General features: G+C 39.1%; 1 protein-coding gene across 5 annotated transcripts in view; it reads left to right on the forward strand.

The window, feature by feature from the left end:
- ndrg4 (NDRG family member 4) overlaps positions 1-21929 on the forward strand; it is a 49616-nt gene that overhangs the window by 6756 nt on the left and 20931 nt on the right. For 2 of the 5 annotated variants that reach the window (XM_066713857.1, XM_066713858.1), the window contains exons 2-5: positions 1051-1132; positions 3115-3261; positions 7209-7253; positions 21192-21297. In XM_066713857.1, the coding sequence (XP_066569954.1) occupies positions 1064-1132; positions 3115-3261; positions 7209-7253; positions 21192-21297 (367 nt within the window). In that variant the 5' untranslated portion in view covers positions 1051-1063. Of the gene's footprint in view, positions 1-1050; positions 1133-3114; positions 3262-7208; positions 7254-16976; positions 17150-21191; positions 21298-21929 lie in introns of those variants that run through there. The other 3 variants (XM_066713861.1, XM_066713862.1, XM_066713859.1) reach the window with 2 other exon arrangements.

Below are 21929 nucleotides of genomic sequence, written 5' to 3' on the forward strand. Positions count from 1 at the left end.
AAATTCCACAATTTTCCTCATACTTCACACACACAAAAATTGTTTGACTTCAAAACTGTGATTCCCCAAAGACTCCCTGTCCCATAATAATTGAAAAATCCTCCCAAAATCTCAGAATAATTGGAAGATCACAGAAAGGAATGTGCTTTCTATGACAACACACAGATCTTTCAGTGAATTAAATATTCTGCCTTTACCAATATTAATTCAGAGGAAAACCATTAACAGAAGCTATTGTCATTATTATTATGATTATTATTTTTATTTCTTGGGTGACTAACAGTTTATGCAAGCATTACACACGTGCAGTAAGACAAATCAATACAAAATACAATTTAGACATTACAAAAGCCCAGCAGTACAATGAATATAAAATAGAAAACGTTCCTTGTTCAAAGAAGTAACAAAGTAACAAGTGCAGACATGATGCAGTAGGAAGGGGGAAAATGGGGAAAGGGAGAAATAGGAACAATTGGAGTTCTAACAATGTATAAGAAAGCAGGAGCATAAGGAAGCTTAGTTATATAAAGTGCAAAATTACAAGAGTGCTGAACAGCTGAGAAGAATAAGCTGCTATATTACAAGTACAGTCTGAACAGATGTGTCTTGAGTAATCGCAGGAAGGTGGTCAGAGACTCTGCTGTCCTGACTTCAGTGGGAAGGTCGTTCAACCACCCTCAGGTGTGAGGTTTGAAAAGGAGCAGCTGTGGAGGAAGGGAAGCAGAGAGATGGCAAAGTTAGTTTGTTTAGTGGCACTCAAAAGCCACAGAAGCTTGTATTTTTGGTCCATCTTGAGCTCGTCTGTTACTTTATTGAATCAATTAGACTCACAATTTAAATTATATTCCACTTTTTTAAGTCCCATTAATGATTTCGGCATACTTTTAAGAGCTGCAGGGCTGTGGCTTCCAGGACAATGGCGGGTGATCATTACTGGGCAAGTCACATAAAAAAAGGCAACTAAAAACCTGGTGTGGAGTGCACTGAGGCTGCGGAGTGACTCTTGTCACTCTTGGTTTTTAGTCTGACTCTTGGTCTGTCTGTTTGCAGGTTAGTCTCCAGGATGGCAGGACTAAAGGAGCTGCAATTCACTGAGGATAAGCCACTGCTGCCAGGCCAGGATACTGAAATGGTAAGGGGTAACATTTGTCTGTATTTATTTTGACAGGAAATCAACCCACTGTTTGCCTTCCTTCATGTTATATGCATGTCTTAGCTTTCTCCCTCCCTCTTTGAAAAATGACATTGAGTCTTTAGTTGCTGTAATAGTAGGCATCAGATTTCTCCTGGGCCAGAAAACTCCTAATCAGTGACTGGACTTCCAAATGGTGTGTTATCTTAAAAACTCACACCTCACATGCTATACTTGAATATCCTTTGCTTTTTAGGTCCAAAATACAAATTGTGATTGAAAAACAACAACAAAATAAAAAGGTTTCCAGGAGTCTTCTGATTGGGAAGCATGTGGTTTTGGTCGTTTCCCAACATTCAGCAGAATCTAGCTGTTTTCATCTTTGTCTAAATTGGAGTTCACAGTTCAGAGTTCAGAGTTCAGCGACAGTTGGAGGATCCTCAGCTCGCCGTGTGCCAGTGCCTCCTACTGCTGGTTGAGTGTCTGTGAATGTGAGCATTAACAGTAGCAGCTCTGTCGACCCTGCATCCTAACCAAAGTCCCAGCTGTTGGTGGAAGCTTGATGACTTGCTGATTGCATAATTCAGAGGATACATGGTGTGTGTTCTCTTCATCTCTCCTGACCAAGTCTAGGTATTGTAGCAGTTAGTTGCTGAGCAATAATTGGCAAATCTGAATGGACAGATGTAAAAAGGGAGTAAGAAATTAGAGATCCTAACATAAAATAAAAACTGCAAAACAAAAGAGCATTCCTCTTTAAATGCCACATTAGAGAGCATTAAGTACAAATGAGTCAGGAAATTAGACTAAACATTTTAGGGCTTAAAAAGCTATAATACAGGGAGATTAAAGATTGATAGAATTTGCTGCAGTGCAATTAATTTAGAAGCTGTGACTAATTTTTAAGTATCTGATTGGAATTATGGAGTCTTGTGTAGAGGGCACATTGCTGTTTCATCATAGGCTGTACGCGCTGGGTGTGTCAAGAGGTTGTGATGTAAGAGAAAATATATATATATTTGAAAATAAATGCAGAGGAAAAATACAGCTCATGCTCATTATAGGAGCTGTATTTAATCGTGAGTTACCTATTATGCCTGTAGGGCAGTGACTCTGCAGGAGCAGGAGGGACTATAGGGCCTCTGGGGCTTGACTGCGAGGTGCTATGAGATCCCGGGTTGTAGTAAAAAATGCTCTCATCTCTCATTAAGCTCTGTGTCTTCATTCTCCCCAAGACAGCAACTGCTGTGCCAAACACCTGTCTACTCAGGACATGTTCACGTAGCTAGAAACCTGGGCTGAAAATGCTTCTGTAGAAATCTCACTTCCTGCTGCAATGTTTGTAGCAGAAGACAATTGCTGTGTCATGCTCCGCTTCTGGGATCTGTCTGTCCAGGCCTAAAGTGTCTGTCTGTTCTTGATGGACTGTTCTTGGCTGATGTGAGGATTATAGGCCTGTCTTCTGGCTTGTGATTTAGTGAGTTCCGCTTTAATGGACTCCCTGCCCTTTTGGCAATGTGTCCATTAGCATAAAGCATAAAGTCCTAACGACTCCTGGTGCAGGAACCTAGTGGGTTCATACATTATCTTGCATAAAATGGAAATGCAAACTACTAACATCTGGACTATTCCAGTCAAAGTCACTATGTTTTAATTTTTTTTATTATTATTTGTAATGCGGTTTCGACCTTTAATCTATGCCAGTCTTTGATAACTCCAACGAGCACTATCAAGATATACACACAAATAGGCTCTTTAGGGTTTGGACCCCTTGGAGAACCATATCTGAGTGGCATACCTTTGTGAACTGTTTTGGTGTGTGGTCAGTGCAGAGCACGACCTGCTAGACTAGAAGAGTCTGCCCTCCACAACCACTGACTCTCGTTCTGTTTTATTTTTTGGCTTTGTTTCTCTGAGAGTCAGTACTGATTGCGTGCTAATGATGTATTGATGAGATGGTGTTTTTATTTGTGTTGGTGCAGCTGGAAGGCAACGAGAGACTGCGCACGTCCGCAGAGCCCCGTACTGTCAATCCCGGGGCCAAACCCCCCGCTGGCCTCCAGCGCACACACGTGATTGCGAGGCACTGGCTCCGACTCACCAGACGAAGGACTAGAGGTCATTTACTGGTAACTAAGCCAAGGCCGATTCAGCACTCTGTGTGGTCTTGTTGTGAGGTTGCCTCTGGGCTTTGGAGGCTACCTGCCTTTTCTTTCTTGCCACAGTTCACCTTTCCACTTCTTTTGGACTTGCACTTTTTTTCTCCTGGCCACCTGCACTTAAATAGGATGCCCTTAGGATACATAAATAGGATGTACTTATGAGTAACATTAAAAACAACAGGAACAATAAATTATCAGAATCCCCAAAGCAAAGATCTTATGTGTCAATGTTTCCATTTTAATCACTGACTGCATTGTTGCTTTCTTTGCAGAATAATCATTTCAAAAGAGAGAGACTTCTGGTTGGAGTTAAAGTTAGTTATAAGGAAAATATAACTGGAGGCTTTTAAGGATACGGCTGAAGAAAAACACACCAACAGAAAGAGAAAAACAGAAGATTTTGTGTATCTTACATACTGAAATGAACTATGATAGTCCTGGTAATTCTATAACTTTTAAAGCATACATAATAGAAAATCTTAATACAAACGTGAAAAATATATAGGTTAAAAACAAAGTACGATGTATTCTCTGTTTTCATATTTGTTACTGAATCCTTAAGAATAATTGTACTTGCGCTTCCACATATATTCCAAGTGCATTGAGGTTTAATCAACTGTGGGAACCATTTTGTTTTCTTGATGTTCAGTGACTCATCATATGTACTTAGTGGACCTCACATAAGGAAAAATATAAATTTGTAGTTGTGTTATTCTCAGGCAGAGCGTGTGTGTGTGTGTGCGTGTGCGTGTGCGTGTGCGTGTGCGTGTGTGTGTGTGTGTGTGTTAGTACCAGAAGGGGGTGCTGCTACTTTGTATGCATGCTTGTTAGAGAAGTCTGTGCAGAGGAAAGTGAGGGGTGACAGAGCGGTATTTTCACATTTTCAGTGACCTTTCAGTAGCACATAATGTGACTGTATGTTATACGTCTTCCATCTGAAGCCATTTTAAAAAGAAAGTCTGGTTAATTGTTGTATCTTTTCTACTGGTCAGAATGAGAACAAAGGCAGATCCAGTCCACTACCCAGTTTGAGGTAATCTTCTGTCTGTTTGGTCCGGGAACACTGACAGTTCCACAGTATCTGTTGCAACATTTATTGTTTATGTATTTAATTATTTTAGATAGAGAGTGTACAAGCAATAGCAAAGTTAAACATAAAAACACACCGAATAACCGAGTTACTGCCTTACCAAAACAATTATTTGATTAAGGAAAACCAACAATTCTGCATGCCTAAAACAGTGACAGAAAAGCTCCTTAAATCAAAATATACACATATGATATATATTATTGAGACACTTTCAAGTCAGCAGATTCAATATCAAACATTACATTGTTAAATTAGATTTTCTATTCAAGTCTTCAATGTGCTTTCTGCTGAGGAATGGCTGATGTTGTTGTGCTATTTGTTCAATTGATTAAATCATTTTAATATATGACAGGGTACTTTCAAAATCGTTTGAACGCAATAATATTCTAAGTGTAAATAGAATCAGTAACAAAGTTATTTTATGGAGTATCCGAGCGATATAAGATTGACTGCAAGGGCTTGTGCTGTGAAATAGACAATTGTACCTAATTCAATTTTCTGCTGGCTTTCAGTTCAGTCAGCGGGTAAACATACACTGAAATGATGCTGAATCAACATCAGATCATGGCATTGAAGTGCTACTGACTCTATTGCTTGATTTTGCAAATATAATGAACTGGGTTATTTTCTGGGACCTGAAAAACAATTATATTGCTTTCTGACTATCAGGAGCAAGTGCAAACATTTCTATTCAAGAGAGTGCTTCTTTATCTGACCATTATTACATTTTTCTGCTCTAATTTTTGTTTATTATTATTTTATTTGTTTACTATAATACATTTAAAGAGCAAATGCATTGTCACATCCAGTACCAGTTGCATTACTTTTCATGCTTTAATGTTATTGTTTTCCTCACCCCTAAATTAAATTAAAAGATCATGTTTAGGTCTCCGAATGTTGTAAAAGCTAAAAGCATAAATTTTAAGTTGTAGTATCCCATGTAGATAGGTAACATTGTTTTCGCTTAAATCAATAAAGCAGTCTATATAAATACTTTTGAGTATCATGTCACTGAATGCGTATTTGGTTAAATAGAAAAATATTTAGTAGTGCATTTCCTTCAGTTATGCCATTTTCTAGGCTGTAGACGACACCTTTGTTTGCCAAGTGGCTGTTCCTTCAAGTACCATAGCATTCCTATATTTGGTAATACTTTCAGCACTCCGTATCCATGGTGGTATAGCTTAGCAACTGCCAAATAAAATGTGATGAAACTTCAGTCTCATTCTGATTATGCTGTTGGGGAGTAAACCTTATAAAAACAAAACATACTTATATACCACCTTTCATCGCAACCAAAGATCTCAAAGCACTTCCCAGCAACCCAAGTGGAAGCATAGTTATATACTTAAGTGCAAGGTTTTGGCTGAGAAATGGGCTTGAAACTGAATTGAATTTTGTTCAGGCCTGATATTGTGACTTGTTTGGGGTTTTGACCTAGAACCCATGGTTAGTTAACATGTGGATGTTGACACCTTGTTGCGCTGAAATAAAAATAACCCAGTGATTAATCCAGTGAATAGAACCTCATTTGAATGTCTCATCTGAAAGCCAGTGCCTTATACAGCAGAGTATCCCTGAACCACATACTTGGGCATTGGTCCTGAATTTGTGAGGGAAGAATGCCACCTACTGGTCCACCAACACCACTTTCCGCAACAATCTCATTTTCATAACATGTCTCCCATCTGAGTTCTTGCTATGCTTCACTTGACAAGATCAGACTTCAAGACTCTTTGGCTACTGGCTATGAAATAACAAATGCAAACAAAAACGTACCTGGCAACTCTACATAGCTGTGTTGTTGGCCAAGTGTGTTGCAGTTCCTGAGGTTTGCACGATTTTTCATGAACTTGCATGGTAACATCACCTGATCCCTTTCCATCACATCTGATTGTTTTTGACTCATTGATTTATGACAGGTTTACAAATCAGTGCGTTACTTGTCCATGATGGAAACACCAAAGGACACATACGGTTCATTAACTGCAGTCAAACTTAGTACATTATGTAAACCCCTGTAATAGTACAGGAGGACTCATTGTGTATTACAAAGAGAAAGTCCAATAAGGCTGCTGGCTGTTGATCAATATCTATATATTAAAACCAAAACTCTGTTTCCACAAGGACAGGCATATATTGCTGGTTTGTCAGTGTCTAATGCTAGCAAAAGCATTACATTCTAAACACTATTACATGAACAAAAAGGCAGGCAAGTATAAACCTTCTCAAACTCCCCATGGGTGAGTTGGGCAGGCGAAGTATGGCTCAGACAAATGATCTCGCAAAACTCACCAATCAGTATGGAGATCAAGTGAACTGCATGGTGTGTTTGGTGGGTCAAAGATGCATTGCTAAGGTAAGTTAAGGAAGACTACCACCTTACAGAGTTAAAGGCATTCAATAAAAGTATGCTGAGATGTAGAACTGGTTTATCCACTTTCATTAAAGCTTATCATTTATAATTGGAGCAACTGTACATGGTTATATTGTTAAGTATTCCATCCACTGTGCTATTTATTTAATATTTCAATTCAGATACCACAGGTCTTAAGTCAGCTTGTGATAATTTATATTTTCCCCCTGTGACTTCTGTGACTGTGTTTTAGAATTCATTTGCACTTCAGACTTGTGGTATCCTGCTGAATTAATCTCCCCTGTATTTGGATTAAAATATAATACGTTATATTGTACGACTGCTCCAATTATCAAAAGCCTGCTGTTGCACACTGCGTCACTGTTGTAGTAGTCTAGCACAGCTTCCCGAGGCCCGTTCTTTTGCAATCTCAGTGTTGTTGACCCCTTCACCCTTTGTTTCTTTCAGGAAAACTGCGAGACGTTTCTCTCAGTTGGAGACGCAGACTGGAAGGTAATTGAACCGGTTTCCTTCATCCTTCTATGTGCGATCGAGAGTTTTTGTGCTAATAAATAGAGGTGAGGGACAATGACTCAGGCATTACTTTCTTCAATCACAGGGTGCAGGGCTGAGGTTTAATGGAGCAAGCAAGGGACAAATTACAATGGAAATAACCACTCTGAAGCTAGGAGTTGCATGCTCCCTGCTTTCCTCAACTAGAGAATGTGTGTCCTTACATCACCCAGGAAATGTAAAAAAAAAAGAATATCTTGAAAATAACTAGTGACCACGATGATAGACAGTTGTTTGCAATTCATAGTTTCTGCTGAGTTTTACATGAAGAGGAGAAATTAATGCTTGAAACTTCTTTGGGGTTAGGATTCTCTCCACATCACATAAGACATGACTTTTGCTTCAGTGTTTCCATTGAACAGCAGTTGTTCCTATTCATGGGAGCTGGTGCATCTTTGCAAGGGATATCAAATAATTAAAGATTGGTGTGAAGCTAAGGACAAACAGTGGAACTGCCTTTTGCAAATAATGGAATTTCCAAAATGTTCCTCTTATGCAAGGTAACTCAAGAACCTTACGTGACTTTGCTGTTGTGGTTTCATAGATATACATTTTGTTGCTCATCATTTTATGTCTCTAAATACGTATTTTGTGAGAGCCATAATATTATTCACCACCCTTGTGAATGTATTTCTCTATTTGAATAGGAAGCACCATCATTTCATAATTGTTTGTCACCTAACAAGTCCAGTTTGTACATCACAAGTGTAGTGATCTCAATTGTTAGTTTGGGGGATTTGAAATAAAATATCAGTGGTCATAGATAAACACTGTGCATTGTCCATCTGTTTATAAAAAAACAAACACACTTCCTAGAGATCCTTCTTGATTTAAAGCATTTAAATCTTAAATTTTTGTATGTAATATAAATTGGAGTTATTTTCCTCCATGACCTATACAGTATTCCTTGCACAAGAAATTATTTGTGTTTTCTTGGTAAAGACTGAAAAGTAGTATTAGTCATCTGAGGTTCTCATTTCTTACAATGATAGAAAAAAAGAAGGAAAAAAAACTGTAGAGCCAATCCTGCTAATGGACCCCTTTGTTTCAGAGGTTACATCCAAAATGTAGGCTGTCATTATTCTCTGGCTTTTCAATAGCCATCAGTTCTTTATATCTGAGTTATAGTACTACTGGGCAATCAACATTAGTGAGTTTCAAGAACAACGCCATAATTTGCAGCTTTGAGCAGCCGTACAACTTCAGTGGCAGCCAGGCAGGATGATACACTACTTCTGAGAGAGTATTGCCTCTCATACTGGAATGATCTTCATGATTCATTATATTCACAGAACGAGCAGTATTTGCAGTTTCCCAGCTGTTGAGGGTTGGCAACTGCAGAATGGTAGTTTAGGTAGAAAGCATAGCTCTAGCTGTATGTTTTGATGGTGAGGTTTGCCCTCTGGTGGATGAATTGAATAAGCAATGAAGGGTAGGGTGTTGTGCATGTTGGCCAAGAATACTGAGTAGTTGAGATTTTTGCAGTGTTACGATATGCAGCATTGGAAATGTAGTACCCCTTGTTCTTGAAGTCCATCACACCATGTTGTTTTGCACTGTGTTATGATATTATTACCCCAGAACACCTACTTCTTTATTTCCCTTTCTGCCATAGTCATACCCCTTGGTATTGAAAGAGCGAGTCTTCTTAATGTATATGTCTTAATATTTGTGAAGAGTCAGAGAAGATGATTATTCTGTTGTTCGTTTGCTTTTGCTTTGTTTTCTCTATATGACTGGTTCACCCAGCTGGTGCTGATAAGACACTGTAACGCTCTCCGGCAGAACAAAACACATTAAACAAATTGACACTTTTCAAGGGTGGTGAGAGGTCAGTAATTGGGGTGAGACTGTAATTTCAATTCTAACAGCTCATTAAAGTATTTTGTTTGGTTTTGAAGACATTTGACTGCCTCTAGTCAGCACTCTGAATAGCATGTTTGTCATTCTGTAGGTCTGATTTTTTGTTTTCTGCTGACTTCTATAATGGTACTGAACCCACTGTTGTACAGACTCTGTGTTACTTAAAATGACTAAAATATTTGATAAGAAAGATGTACAAAATGTTTAAAGAAAGATAATAGACTGGTACTGTGATCACACAGAATCAGACTGGATTTGCATTTGTAATTTCTGAGATGAAGGAACAAATTCCAAATTTAGTCTTGGAACATCCATTCGATTCTTGATGTTCAGCCTTTCTCAGTGCTAGTGAGTGACTAATTGCCCGTCCTTATGATTAGGAGTGGCTACAGTCCTGGAGTTCTAATCAACGGCGACTGATTGTCTCCAATATTATTATTAGGAAGCTGTGTGTGTTGCAAATGAACTCTACAGTATCTCCTCGCAGTTCTGATCCACCAGCTCCATGTTAAAATGTTAAGTGGATGAAAATGGAAATGTGAGCTGTTTGAGTGAGAAAACACAAGAGTCACAAGACTGCTGCCAGGACACTGAAAAGCGTAATTAGCAAAATTGCTGCTTAGAAAGACTTATCTTCTCACCACGTGTCACTTGACATCCTGATGTGCCTGTCAAATCACAGTGGGCTGTATTGCAGCTGATGCCCATTTTGAAGATGTGTCAAATGCAAAGCTTTTGATACTCAAGGATAATTGTTGAGTGATTTTTGTTTGTGAAATGTTGCTTATTGCTTATTGGCTTATCTGCCTGTCTTGGATAAGAATTCACCCTAAATGGCAAGTTCTCCTTAAACTTTGCTGCAAGTGTGGGTACACATGAGAAACACCTGTCCTTGGGTCCTTGCAGGCAGTGTCATCTATAATTGTCCAGCACTCATATTGTTCATTTTGAATACATCTGAGCTCATAACTTCTCTTCTCTTGTATTATTTATTTTACTTACTCAATCCCTATATAGGTCAATACAACCTACAGGATCCAAACAACAACAAACAGATTTCATGCACTACTGTACCAGACCAATTATATAATTGAGTTTGCATACACTTTCAAACTTCATATGCATTGTTATTCATTTCTAACACATTTTAAACCATGTGGTATATTCTCTAATTCATGCAGAGCTCTCTGTATTAATCATTATGATAATTTACTGCAGTCTAATATTTTTGTGTTCAGCTGATTCACATGGCTGTATCACAGTTTAATACCCATGCCTTGGCAGATCAGGAATCAAGGAAACACACATGCACACACAAATGCACATACACAAAGACAAACATGCATTCTTCGATAAACCACTTTGGAGGAAACTGCAACAGGTGTCTTCAAGTTAACTGCTCTATCTTGGGAGACGTCTTCAGTTGACAGCCTGTTTCCATTCCAACACACGCTGAGAAGGCGTGAAACGCATTGCATCCCCAGGCAGCGTAGACACAAGGCATTGTCTTTTGTTAGTAATTGGAACAGAAGGGGTTATGAGCAAGAATAGACAATTACTGTTTTCAGATATCTCTGTTTGACTTGCAGTTGACCCAGGTTCATTGTGTTTAGATCTATTTCCTTTCTGAAGAGACTGGCCATGAGGAAACGGATTCACCAGGTCTGGTCTGGTCTGGTATTTCTGTAAATGTCATTGATTACCATCCTGGTAATCATTCCAATGTATCTCTATATATTTTTATGGAGCTTTATGGACAGACAAGAAACAGTTCAGAGCCTACACATCTTATACTTATTAAAATCAAATTAAACTATTTATTGTTACTTTTATTAATTCTGCATATTGCTCTTGATGAAATTATATATGCATACAGACAGGTGACAAAGGAAAAAACAACATAAAGTGTCTCAGTAAGGTGTTGGGCCACTACGAGCCACCAGAACAGCTTCAATGCACCTTCTTGGCACAGATTCTATGAGTCTCTGGAATTCTACAGGACGGATGGAACAACATTCTGTGATGTTAATTGCTTAATTGTATCATGCAGTACACCTGTTTGGAGGCATCTGCGTTTGTTATGTTCCTCCACTTATTTATTCAGGTTTTTCCTTTAATTTGTCACCTGTCTGTATACATGCTTGCTTAATCCTGTCACTTGTTGTATTAGCATGCACTTTAAAGTGAAACTCGGTTATCCACTCAAAGTACAGTTAGGTCCATAAATATTTGGACAATGACACAAATGTCATCATTTTAGTTCTGTACGACACCACAATGGATTTGAAAGGAAACAATTTTCTTAATTAACTTAAAATGGCACCAGGGTTCTCCCAGATGAGGTGTACTTACACCTTCTGCATTTCTACAACAGGACGCAGTTAAGGAAATTATCATTATTCTCCATGGAGGCATTTGGAACCCATAAGAACCACAATAAAATGATGGTAAAGCCACAGTAAAACCATGTAAAAAGGGCAGAAATCGCAGGGTAAATTTACTAGGATAAACTGGTCCTTATTACTGGATTACTGCCCTGTGTGGTTTGGTTGTAATAAAAGATAAATACTTCTGTTTTCCAGATATGAATATGTTAAGTTGGAGAGAATTAAAAAACAAAAATGTGAAGTATTGTAATATACAAACCTTATGAGAAAGTCGTTGGCCTTTATGGGGAATATATGCATTCATACCCCCTCATGGCTGAACAATTAATCTTAAGAGTATGCCTGATTATCAATGTACAGTTATGTACTGGTCCAGAAATAAGGCCCTTATGCAAGTTTATCCTAGTAAATTTACTATGCGATTTCTGCCCTTTTAACATGGTTTTACTGTGACTTTATCATCATTTTATTGTGGTTCTTATGGGTTCCAAATACCTCCATGGAGAATAATTATAATTTCCTTATCTGCGTCCTTTTGTAGAAACGCAGAAGGTGTAAGTACACCTCATCTGGGAGAACCCTGGTGCCAATTTAAGCTAATTAAGAAAATTTCCCTGGCTAAGATTTCCACTTTTCTGAATCTTGTAGAGGGTTCTTCAGATCTTAATATGACTTAAATTAATTAATACATAATGTTAGGTGCACATGATATGGCACTGTGCAAACAAGGGTGGAAATTCTTTGTCTTATTTGTGGCAGGAGTTTTGCAGACCTGTATCCACCGGCGTGAAGGCTTTACACAATTAACTCATGACAACACAGTGGAACCCAGGTGAATGGGATTCTTCAAGGATTCCCTCATTGCTGCTTCTTGAATCATTTATCTTTTGTCATTAATTGTGTGTGTCTGTGCGTGAATATACAGTGAGGGAAAAAAGTATTTGATCCCCTGCTGATTTTGTACGTTTGCCCACTGACAAAGAAATGATCAGTCTATAATTTTAATGGTAGGAGTATTTTAACAGTGAGAGACAGGATAACAACAAAAAAATCCTTAAAAAACGCATTTCAAAAAAGTTATACATTGATTTGCATGTTAATGAGGGAAATAAGTATTTGACCTCTTCGACTTAGTACTTGGTGGCAAAACCCTTGTTGGCAATCACAGAGGTCAGACGTTTCTTGTAGTTGGCCACCAGGTTTGCACATCTCAGGAGGGATTTTGTCCCACTCCTCTTTGCAGATCCTCTCCAAGTCATGGTTTCAAGGCTGATGTTTGGCAACTCGAACCTTCAGCTCCCTCCACAGATTTTCTATGGGATTAAGGTCTGGAGACTGGCTAGGCCACTCCAGGACCTTAATGTGCTTCTTCTTGAGCCACTCCTTTGTTGCCTTGGCTGTGTGTTTTGGGTCTTTGTCATGCTGGAATACCCATCCACGACCCATTTTAAATGCCCTGGCTGAGGGAAGGAGGTTCTCACCCAAGATTTGACGGTACATGACCCGGCCATCGTCCCTTTGATGCGGTGCAGTTTTCCTGTCCCCTTTGCAGAAAAACACCCCCAAAGCATAATGTTTCCACCTCCATGTTTGACGGTGGGGATGGTGTTCTTGGGGTCATTCCTCCTCCTCCAAAAAGCGAGTTGATTTGATGCCAAAGAGCTCGATTTTGGTCTCATCTGCACACAACAATTTCACCCAGTTCTCCTCTGAATCATTCAGATGTTCATTGGCAAACTTCAGATGGGCCTGTACATGTGCTTTCTTGAGCAGGGGGGCCTTGCGGGCGCTGCAGGATTTCAGTCCTTCACGGCGTAGTGTGTTACCAATTGCTTTCTTGGTGACTATGGTCCCAGCTGCCTTGAGATCATTAACAAGATCCTCCCGTGTAGTTCTGGGCTGATTCCTCACCGTTCTCATGATCATTGAAACTCCACGAGGTGAGATCTTGCATGGAGCCCCAGACCGAGGGAGACTGACAGTTATTTAGTGTTTCTTCCATTTGCGAATAATCGCACCAACTGTTGTCACCTTCTCACCAAGCTGCTTGGCGATGGTCTTGTAGCCCATTCCAGCCTTGTGTAGGTCTACAATCTTGTCCCTGACATCCTTGGACAGCTCTTTGGTCTTGGCCATGGTGGAGAGTTTGGAATCTGATTGATTGATTGCTTCTGTGGACAGGTGTCTTTTATACAGGTAACGAGCTGAGATTAGGAGCACTCCCTTTAAGAGAGTGCTCCTAATCTCAGCTCATTACCTGTATAAAAGACACCTGGGAGCCAGAAATCTTGCTGATTGATAGGGGATCAAATACTTATTTCACTCATTAACATATAACATTACATATTACATATAACTTTTTTGAAATGTGTTTTTTTGTTTTTTTTTTGTTATTCTGTCTCTCACTGTTAAAATACACCTACCATTAAAATTATAGACTGATCATTTCTTTGTCAGTGGGCAAACGTACAAAATCAGCAGGGGATCAAATACTTTTTTCCCTCACTGTATACTGAATTTGTTGTGTGAGACTTAGGTCTGGAGCAATTAATTCAGAAGTACTGATTCAGGACAGAATCAGGGAGGGTGGCCAGTAGGTGACTATGCAGTACAGTACAGAAACAATGCATTTACTTTAGTACATTCAGCATTCCTAAATTACTGAGCTCTGCAAAGTATCTGTCCTCAGTCATCTTGAATATATACAAGTTGAACATGCTTGACATGAAAGCATATTGAAAAAATACATCTATTGATATTACAAAACTGTATTAAACTATATGATTTGATCAGTACAGAAGTTTGTGAATCCTATTATTTTGAAAAAGATGTCCGAGCTTTTTGGCAAGCCTGTGTTTATGGATTTTCTATGTTTACACAGTAACCATAATAATGATAGCAAAATCCAGTCCATTTTCCATTGTCTGCACTCTCCAGAGTCCCTAGAGTATAAACTAATTCCCAGACCTATGACCTAATATACATTATTATAGACAGAGTGCGAAATATACAATGACAATTGGGGGGGTCAACAGTGTAAAGCAGATGAGGGCAACCAGAGGTGCAGATAGATTGTCGTTTGCGATGCTAAAGGGGGGTGCTGACAGTAAAATTGTGTAAGAGCGGGGGTGGGGGGTTGCTGATGGTGAAATAGTGTCAGAGCGGGGGGTTCGCCGGTGTATCAGACCACATTTTACGTTACGTTATATAAATGTTTCGACACCCCCAACCTGTTGTTTTTACCTATTAATTAGGGGGGTTAAACCCCCACCATCCCCCCCGTAATTCGAACCCTGATTATAGGCCATGTCTCTGCATCCTCAAGTCTCATGTATTTTTTGTATTGTAGAGTGACATGTTGACGGTTAAGCTAAAATTACTATAAACTATATAGTCCAAGCTATAGTATCCGGATTTGGATTAGCAATTAATGTTATCCCTCAAACATATTTAATAAAAAACAAAAAAAAGTCAAAATATAATTAAATACATTTTAAAAGAATGATACATGTACTAGTAGCTGAGTATATTTCAGGCACACATTAATATTTATTTGTGTCTTCCATTTGACCTGGTTAGTCAAACTCCACATGCAGCTCTTAACTTAGTGGACAGCTAGGCTTTCTCATTTTTAGGGGCAAGGGGACTCCTTCCCTCTGAGCAGATCAGAAAAGCCCTTCAGATTTAAAGCCATTTTAAGTATTTCATATGACATTCCTTTCTGTTGTCGAGATGCAGACCCAATTGTTTGGAGTTGCGATCCCCTGGAATCCACAGATCCTTCACTAGAATGCAGTGGGGACTCGGCCCCACCAGCTCCACTGACCACGCCTCGTGCCTCACACTGTCTCACTATCTAACAAGCATGGAAATGGTGTTAGCGAAGGAAAGAGAGGGTATTTTTGGGAAGGGTGCTGCTGAGTCTGCCTGGAGACTGTTAATCTCTCTTGCACAGAGAACAGCAAGTCAGGCAGGCAGCAAGTCATTTTCCTGCACTAATCCTCTGCAGCGTGCCAGCTTGTGTGGTGCCCTGATTGCAGTCATTAGTATGGAAATACCAAACAAAGCATTTGCATTTTATCAAGTGCTCTCGACAGCAAGCATGTCTATTTTCTACCTGCGAACAGTCAGGGTCGTGTTCGTCTATCTGTAGGTAACAAAAGATTCTTGGTGCCTTCTTTTTTTGTTACAGATTTTAATTATGTTGCTTTCACCTAGAACTGGCGCTACCTGATCATTCCATTGTTTAACCTAAGAGAATGTTCTCACTTTAAAAAGAGAAATCATTATTGTAAAAGCAAATTTTTCATTTATTTTTCCTTTTTAAAATGCTTTTGACTAATTGTCCATTATATGATTAAATATCTACTCTGTTTCTTTAGCCTTCAACCATACAGCAATTTAACCTATGTTGGACCACCCTTTACTGAAGGTAGTATAACGACTTATGTGTTAATGAAGTATAACCCTTAAAGGTTATTTTTTTCACTGTATATCTGCCTTGTCAGACCTCTTTCTAGATTTTCTATTAGGTTAGCCACATCTTCCGTAACTAGAGATTCTAGCTCAGCATGTCACCTGGTGTTGATTAGCCTGCCTATTTACAGGGAGACTGCAGGTGAGAAGAGGAGAGAGAGAATACATCCTGCTATAGATAATGAACAGAAATATAGAGATGCAGCACAGCCATGAGTGCAAAACAGAGAACACGTGGCACTTCCTGGTAGTCTGCCTTGCGCTTCACATCAACAGCTTCTATCAATAGCAAAGACATTTTATAGGAGAATAGGACAAGTTCAATATGATTGGGATACTTGTTTTAATACAACAGAGTTATGTATATACACACATTTATATAAACACACACACATATATGGATAAATAGATATAGTGCAGTATTTTAATAATTTGTATTAAAACATTTTTTCCAAAGCCTCATTCATGATGTAAAATAAATGACCTCACATTCGGTAATACAACCTGCATCTTCCAATTTTCCAACAGCATATAATATAACAGTATCAATAGAGTAGTAAGGGAACGTTCTTTCTGCTGGTAGACTGACATTGCCAGTGCTCCTTGATTAACTACAAGAATAACTAATGAAGTCTAAGTCACACTGACCTAGTGTAGAAACGGCTGTAACTGTGAAATCTTGCTGCGTCGCTAGAAAGACATAGAGCAGGTCCTGTACTGGAAACAACAGGATAGGAGGAACAAGGAGATGGAGAGCGAAGGGGAATTGGGGGGGGGGGGATTAGGGGACAATGGGAGAGAGTGTGTCTTTGAAGAAGCAGATAGCCAATCACTGTGCCTGACTTGGACCTACCAGCCAATCGGCAGCCTCTGCACCCCACACGGCTCCTCTGGGCGGGGGGTTTATAAAGCGGAGAGGGAGTGGGGGGGGCAGCAGCACTGCAGAGCTCAGGCTTTGAGGCAGGGAAGACAAAAGACAACCTTCAGCACTACCAAGTCTGGGACCTATTCTGCACACCTGAGAGGACCGGCCTGTATTCAGTTTTTTCGTCTCCTGCAGTCAAAGCCCAGAGCTACAGCTGTGTCAAGATGCCTGAATGCTGGGATGGGGTGAGTGGAATAGGGCTCAAGCTGTGTCTGCTTTTTGTTTGTCATTAGTATGAATATGTAGTGCAATAACCATAGGAAATATATATATATATATATAAAGGCTGAATGTTTTTGCAACAGTGAAATAGGAGAATCTAATTTTCTTTGTGTGTGTTGCAATGGAAACGAGGAGCTGCCAGTACCCCTCAGCACAGTGTATGTATGTTGTAATTAGACGCTTTGTGATACTTGATTTTTCATTCTGTTCCTGAGCCTGCCCTTGCTACGAGCAGCGGGACAGAGGACCTGGAAAGGTCAATAGCTGATGCTGACTGAGACAAACTGGGGCGGCAATGCTGAGCGATGCTAGGAAATGCTTAGAAATGCAGGGATGGGCAGGTGTCATTATGCATGTGTGCCACAATCCTGTTTGCATTACACAGCAGGCTGACTCTATAGGCGCCCCGCAGTCCTGTGCATGTGCATAAGTCCAGCATCTGAGCTGCATTGTGACTGTACTATACTGATTCAATACGCGGAGAAATTCCATGCCTCTCAGCTGATACTTGCCAGAGGTCAGAACCACTACTCCACCTGACACAGTGACCTTGGGGTAGAGATAGAGAAGGGAAAAAAAACACTTTTATACCTTATCTATCATAATAATAAACATTATACAGCAAAAATGTATCTTGCCTCATGAATTTGTCAGGTTATTTAAAATATATGTATATATTTATATTTAAATCGATCTGTGATCTATTTGTTTATCTTATATTCGGGGCAACTTCTCCTGCCCTATGTTAATACTTACATTTATATATTTTTTCCTATGTATATATACTATTTTAAGTGTTTGTACTTCCACTAACTCGTGCAAAGACTGCCTTGTTTAACGTCAAGGTCAAAAAGACACTTTATTATTTTAATTATTATTAATATTACAAATATTAATAAAGTCATTAGATTACAATATTTTTGGTTTTCTTCTTCTTAGTGGACATTTAAATAATACCTTTAGGGTTTACTTTGTCGTGAAAAACACACCAAATTGGGGATTATATTGGATTTTAACATATGAAGCGGAGTCATTCAAAGGAGTTGAGCCATGCGGATTTTGATTTTGGATGCCATTCATGGTCAAGAAAGACAGAAATATTTCAGAATGGACCTTTAAGACAATCAATCAACACACATGGTTGAGTCCAGGAAACTATTAGTTGGATCAATAAACCTGGCTGTAAATGTGCGCATTACAGACACACAAACCCCACTGTGACACACTGTCATTTGCAATGCTCTATAGATATGCACTCACTGCACTTTATATACCAATGAATCTAAATTGATTCAGTGTGGACCAATAGCCTTTCTTTAAATGAAAATGCTGTGTCTTGGTGTATTCATATTTCATAACGTTTATTTCAACTATACAATCCGGGGGGTGGGGGAACACACCACTTTACATTAGCCTCTACCTTAAAATATATATTGTCATCAAGAATATGTCTGTTGGGTAGATGTGGATTTGTAGGATTTTCTCTGGAACAGGACCTGACCTTTATTTACACTTAACAGTCAAGCACATTATGCTTCACAAATTAGAATAAAAAAACTCCCCTGCATTTAACCCCTCCTCGATTTGCCTCTTAGCCCTATCCCTGTATCATTTGCATTTCAATGAATTTGTGAAGAGATCTTTTATTTTCTTTCTGGAGTGGAAAATGGGTTGCTTCTGCCAGCCTACGCAACGACTGAAAAGGAAGCAGTATTGATCCTCTTGTGTAAACTCACACAAATGTATAAGTAGGAAAATAAAATATGAATTCAAATATTTGAGACAATAAACATTGCGATAGCAATCAATCCTGCATGGACACTTACACAAATCTTGCTTTTGCATCTCATTTGAGCGACAGTGCACAAGGAGGGTTGGCAGTCTGGTCAAGGTATCACATGTTGTGAGCATGACTGAGCAAGGACTTGAACAGGTAACTGGTAACAAGCCATTTACCTGAATCACTGGACCACCTTGCCTCCTACAGCAGGTGCCACTTTCAGCAAAACCTTCACACAGACTCTTTACTGCCGAAAAAGAGAGAAAATAAAGTGATTTCTCTGCTGTGTAGTTATTTTGTTCTACATCAACAAAATGTGACACACCGGTTTTGAGGGGTTTCTTGCTCAACGGGGCAATGAGAGCACCTGACGCAGCCACAGAGAAAAATAAAAGGATTTTCATCACACTTAAAATGCCAACACTGCATGCTCAAAAATGTTAAGCTTTTAAATGTAGAAGGGCCATCTGTGAGAGTAGAACATAATCCTTCTGTGGGAGATTAGCATTGGATTTTATATCCACTGATGGCAGCAAAAGGACTGGAAATCTCCATTAATATGACACAGGAAACTGACTGCGATGAAGGAAAGTTATATTATTTTCTAACCAAATATACGTACAGTACTCCTGTGAGAAAAGAATCTGTTAAAGCCTGCTGTATCACAGTTCCTTCACTATTACATTATTCCAGCTGCAAGTTTTGGCATTTGAAGTGATATAATCTATAGGTATATGCTGTCCTCAGATTTAGCAAAATCGTTTTCATGAATGTCCTGAAGTCCTCTCTGTGTGAGAGTGTATAATTCTGAATCCTGAATTCCAAATGTTCTGCTGAAACAAGACAATGATCCTCATGGTGCATCTCAAGCAAGCAGAGGGTTTCAAAGACTGAAGTGTGATCAGCAAGCAACTTGTGGACAGAATGATCTGTGCACTCATGCAGAAAAACTAGAAGGGCTACAAATGAAGAGTTCTTGTTCATACTCTTTCTGAACTATCTAAAGCAATCCTTAGATTTTTATCCACATTCATGCTCTGTGTGAGCATGCGCCTCCTGGGGGGGAGGTTAAGTGAACACTCATCTCATTAAACCTGCCGCAGCACAGTCTCCATCCCGTCTGAGACTGAAAAATGTTGAATGATTGTGTTTGTGGGCTCCACCAATCTGATGCGCATGCCTAGATAAGATGTCAACTGGCCAAAGTCGATACTTCAGGATAGATCTGGGCTCTGCTCCCTACTGTAAAATCATGCCTCATATTAGCAAACCCCTCCCCCCCCCCAAAGCCACCTTGGTGATCCATTAATATCAACCATGACTGTTGAATCCAGTTCATGAGTGTTTAAGAATTGTTACTATGCAAGTCCGTTATGGAGAACTCTTTTATTTTGAATATTTTGCATCCTGTCATACAGAACTGCTTGAACCCAGTGTTTGATTTTCATTCTGATGTCTCCCATGTTTCAGAAACAATGCAAAAATCACCAGAACACATTTAAGTTTTAATATTTGCAATTTTTCAGTTTACCTGGGGGCTCTACAAACAATAGGAGTCTGAAATTCTTTATTTTTAGATATTTTGCCACCTTTTCAACCAACCCTGCCCAAAATTCCCCCACCCCTCTGCTTAATGAAAAAGCTTGATCATATCCACCATATATTCAGTTATTTGAGGACCAGTAGCTGAATAATAAAGACATAGTGTTCTCTGTGAGTATTAGTCCATTGCAGCTCAGTGTGATCATCAGTCATAAAATTGATGTGTGCCAAGGGCTTTCTAATACCTATCAATATACATGTGCTGTAGATCAATAGTCAATGATGTAATGCTGAGTCAGACTGAGATTTCAATTTTAACTAAAAAAAAAAAAAAAAAAAAAAAGATGCACTATAGGACAACATGAACAAGAATGTGTATTGCATCAACAAAACAAATGCAACATACTGGACCTGAATAGAGCTTCAAGAATTTTATATATTTTTTTCTCATTATGATTTAATGTATGTAGTTTATACCTGGGGTACTTAGCTCTTAATAATTTAGTTGAATTGATAATGTGCATAATTGACCAAAAATGACATTATTTACAGGTTTTGATCCCTTAAAAATGTAAACACGCTGTATGTATGCCATACAGGACAGTTGGCCTCCAAGGCCTCAAGCATGCATGTAGGTAGTACCCTGTATCCTCTGTTGATGAAGTCTGTTTTGTTGATTTCAGGAACATGACATTGAGACCCCCTATGGGATGCTCCATGTTGTGATCAGAGGGGCGCCCAAAGGCAACCGGCCTGCTATCCTCACCTACCATGATGTTGGACTCAACCGTAAGCCACCCGACATTAATCTATTGTCCCTCACATTTGCAAAACATGTACCCACAGTGCAGCTGGCTGTGTTGAGTTATCATTTTACAGGTGAACGAGAGTTGTGGAAGATGATTCGCTAGGATCCATCAATTGACAGCATGATGTCATTTTTGGATCAGTAAACTGAAAGGAATTATACAAAATGAATGGATTATTTTCCTTTCTCTTATATTATCCTAATACACAGTCCGTTGTTCATGTAGACATTTTGGAAGTCAGATCATGATCAGTGTAAGGAAATACCTTTTTTCTCCTAGCAAATCTACTCTGCTTGTTGTGCTCAACCAGGAATGTGCTTTATTGCTGTGCTTATTTTGAAGCTGCAGTCTCAGTTAATCTATATCACACGCAGGCTTCGATTGCAGTTATTGAACCACATACTGGGCTCGACACTATCTGTTAAGAATTTCTTGTGACATCTTTAGGTATTTTGTCTTTGAATTTTAAAATTTGAATTTGGATTTAATAGCCCTTATAATGAAATTGCTGATAAAGCGTGATATTGAATGATGGGCGCATGGCATGCTCTCGTGCATTGCCCTAGACTTATTGTGACTTATTATGTTAATTGGAATACAGTAAGGGAGAAA

Source organism: Amia ocellicauda, chromosome 9, assembly GCF_036373705.1.
Source record: "Amia ocellicauda isolate fAmiCal2 chromosome 9, fAmiCal2.hap1, whole genome shotgun sequence".
NCBI lineage: Eukaryota > Metazoa > Chordata > Actinopteri > Amiiformes > Amiidae > Amia > Amia ocellicauda.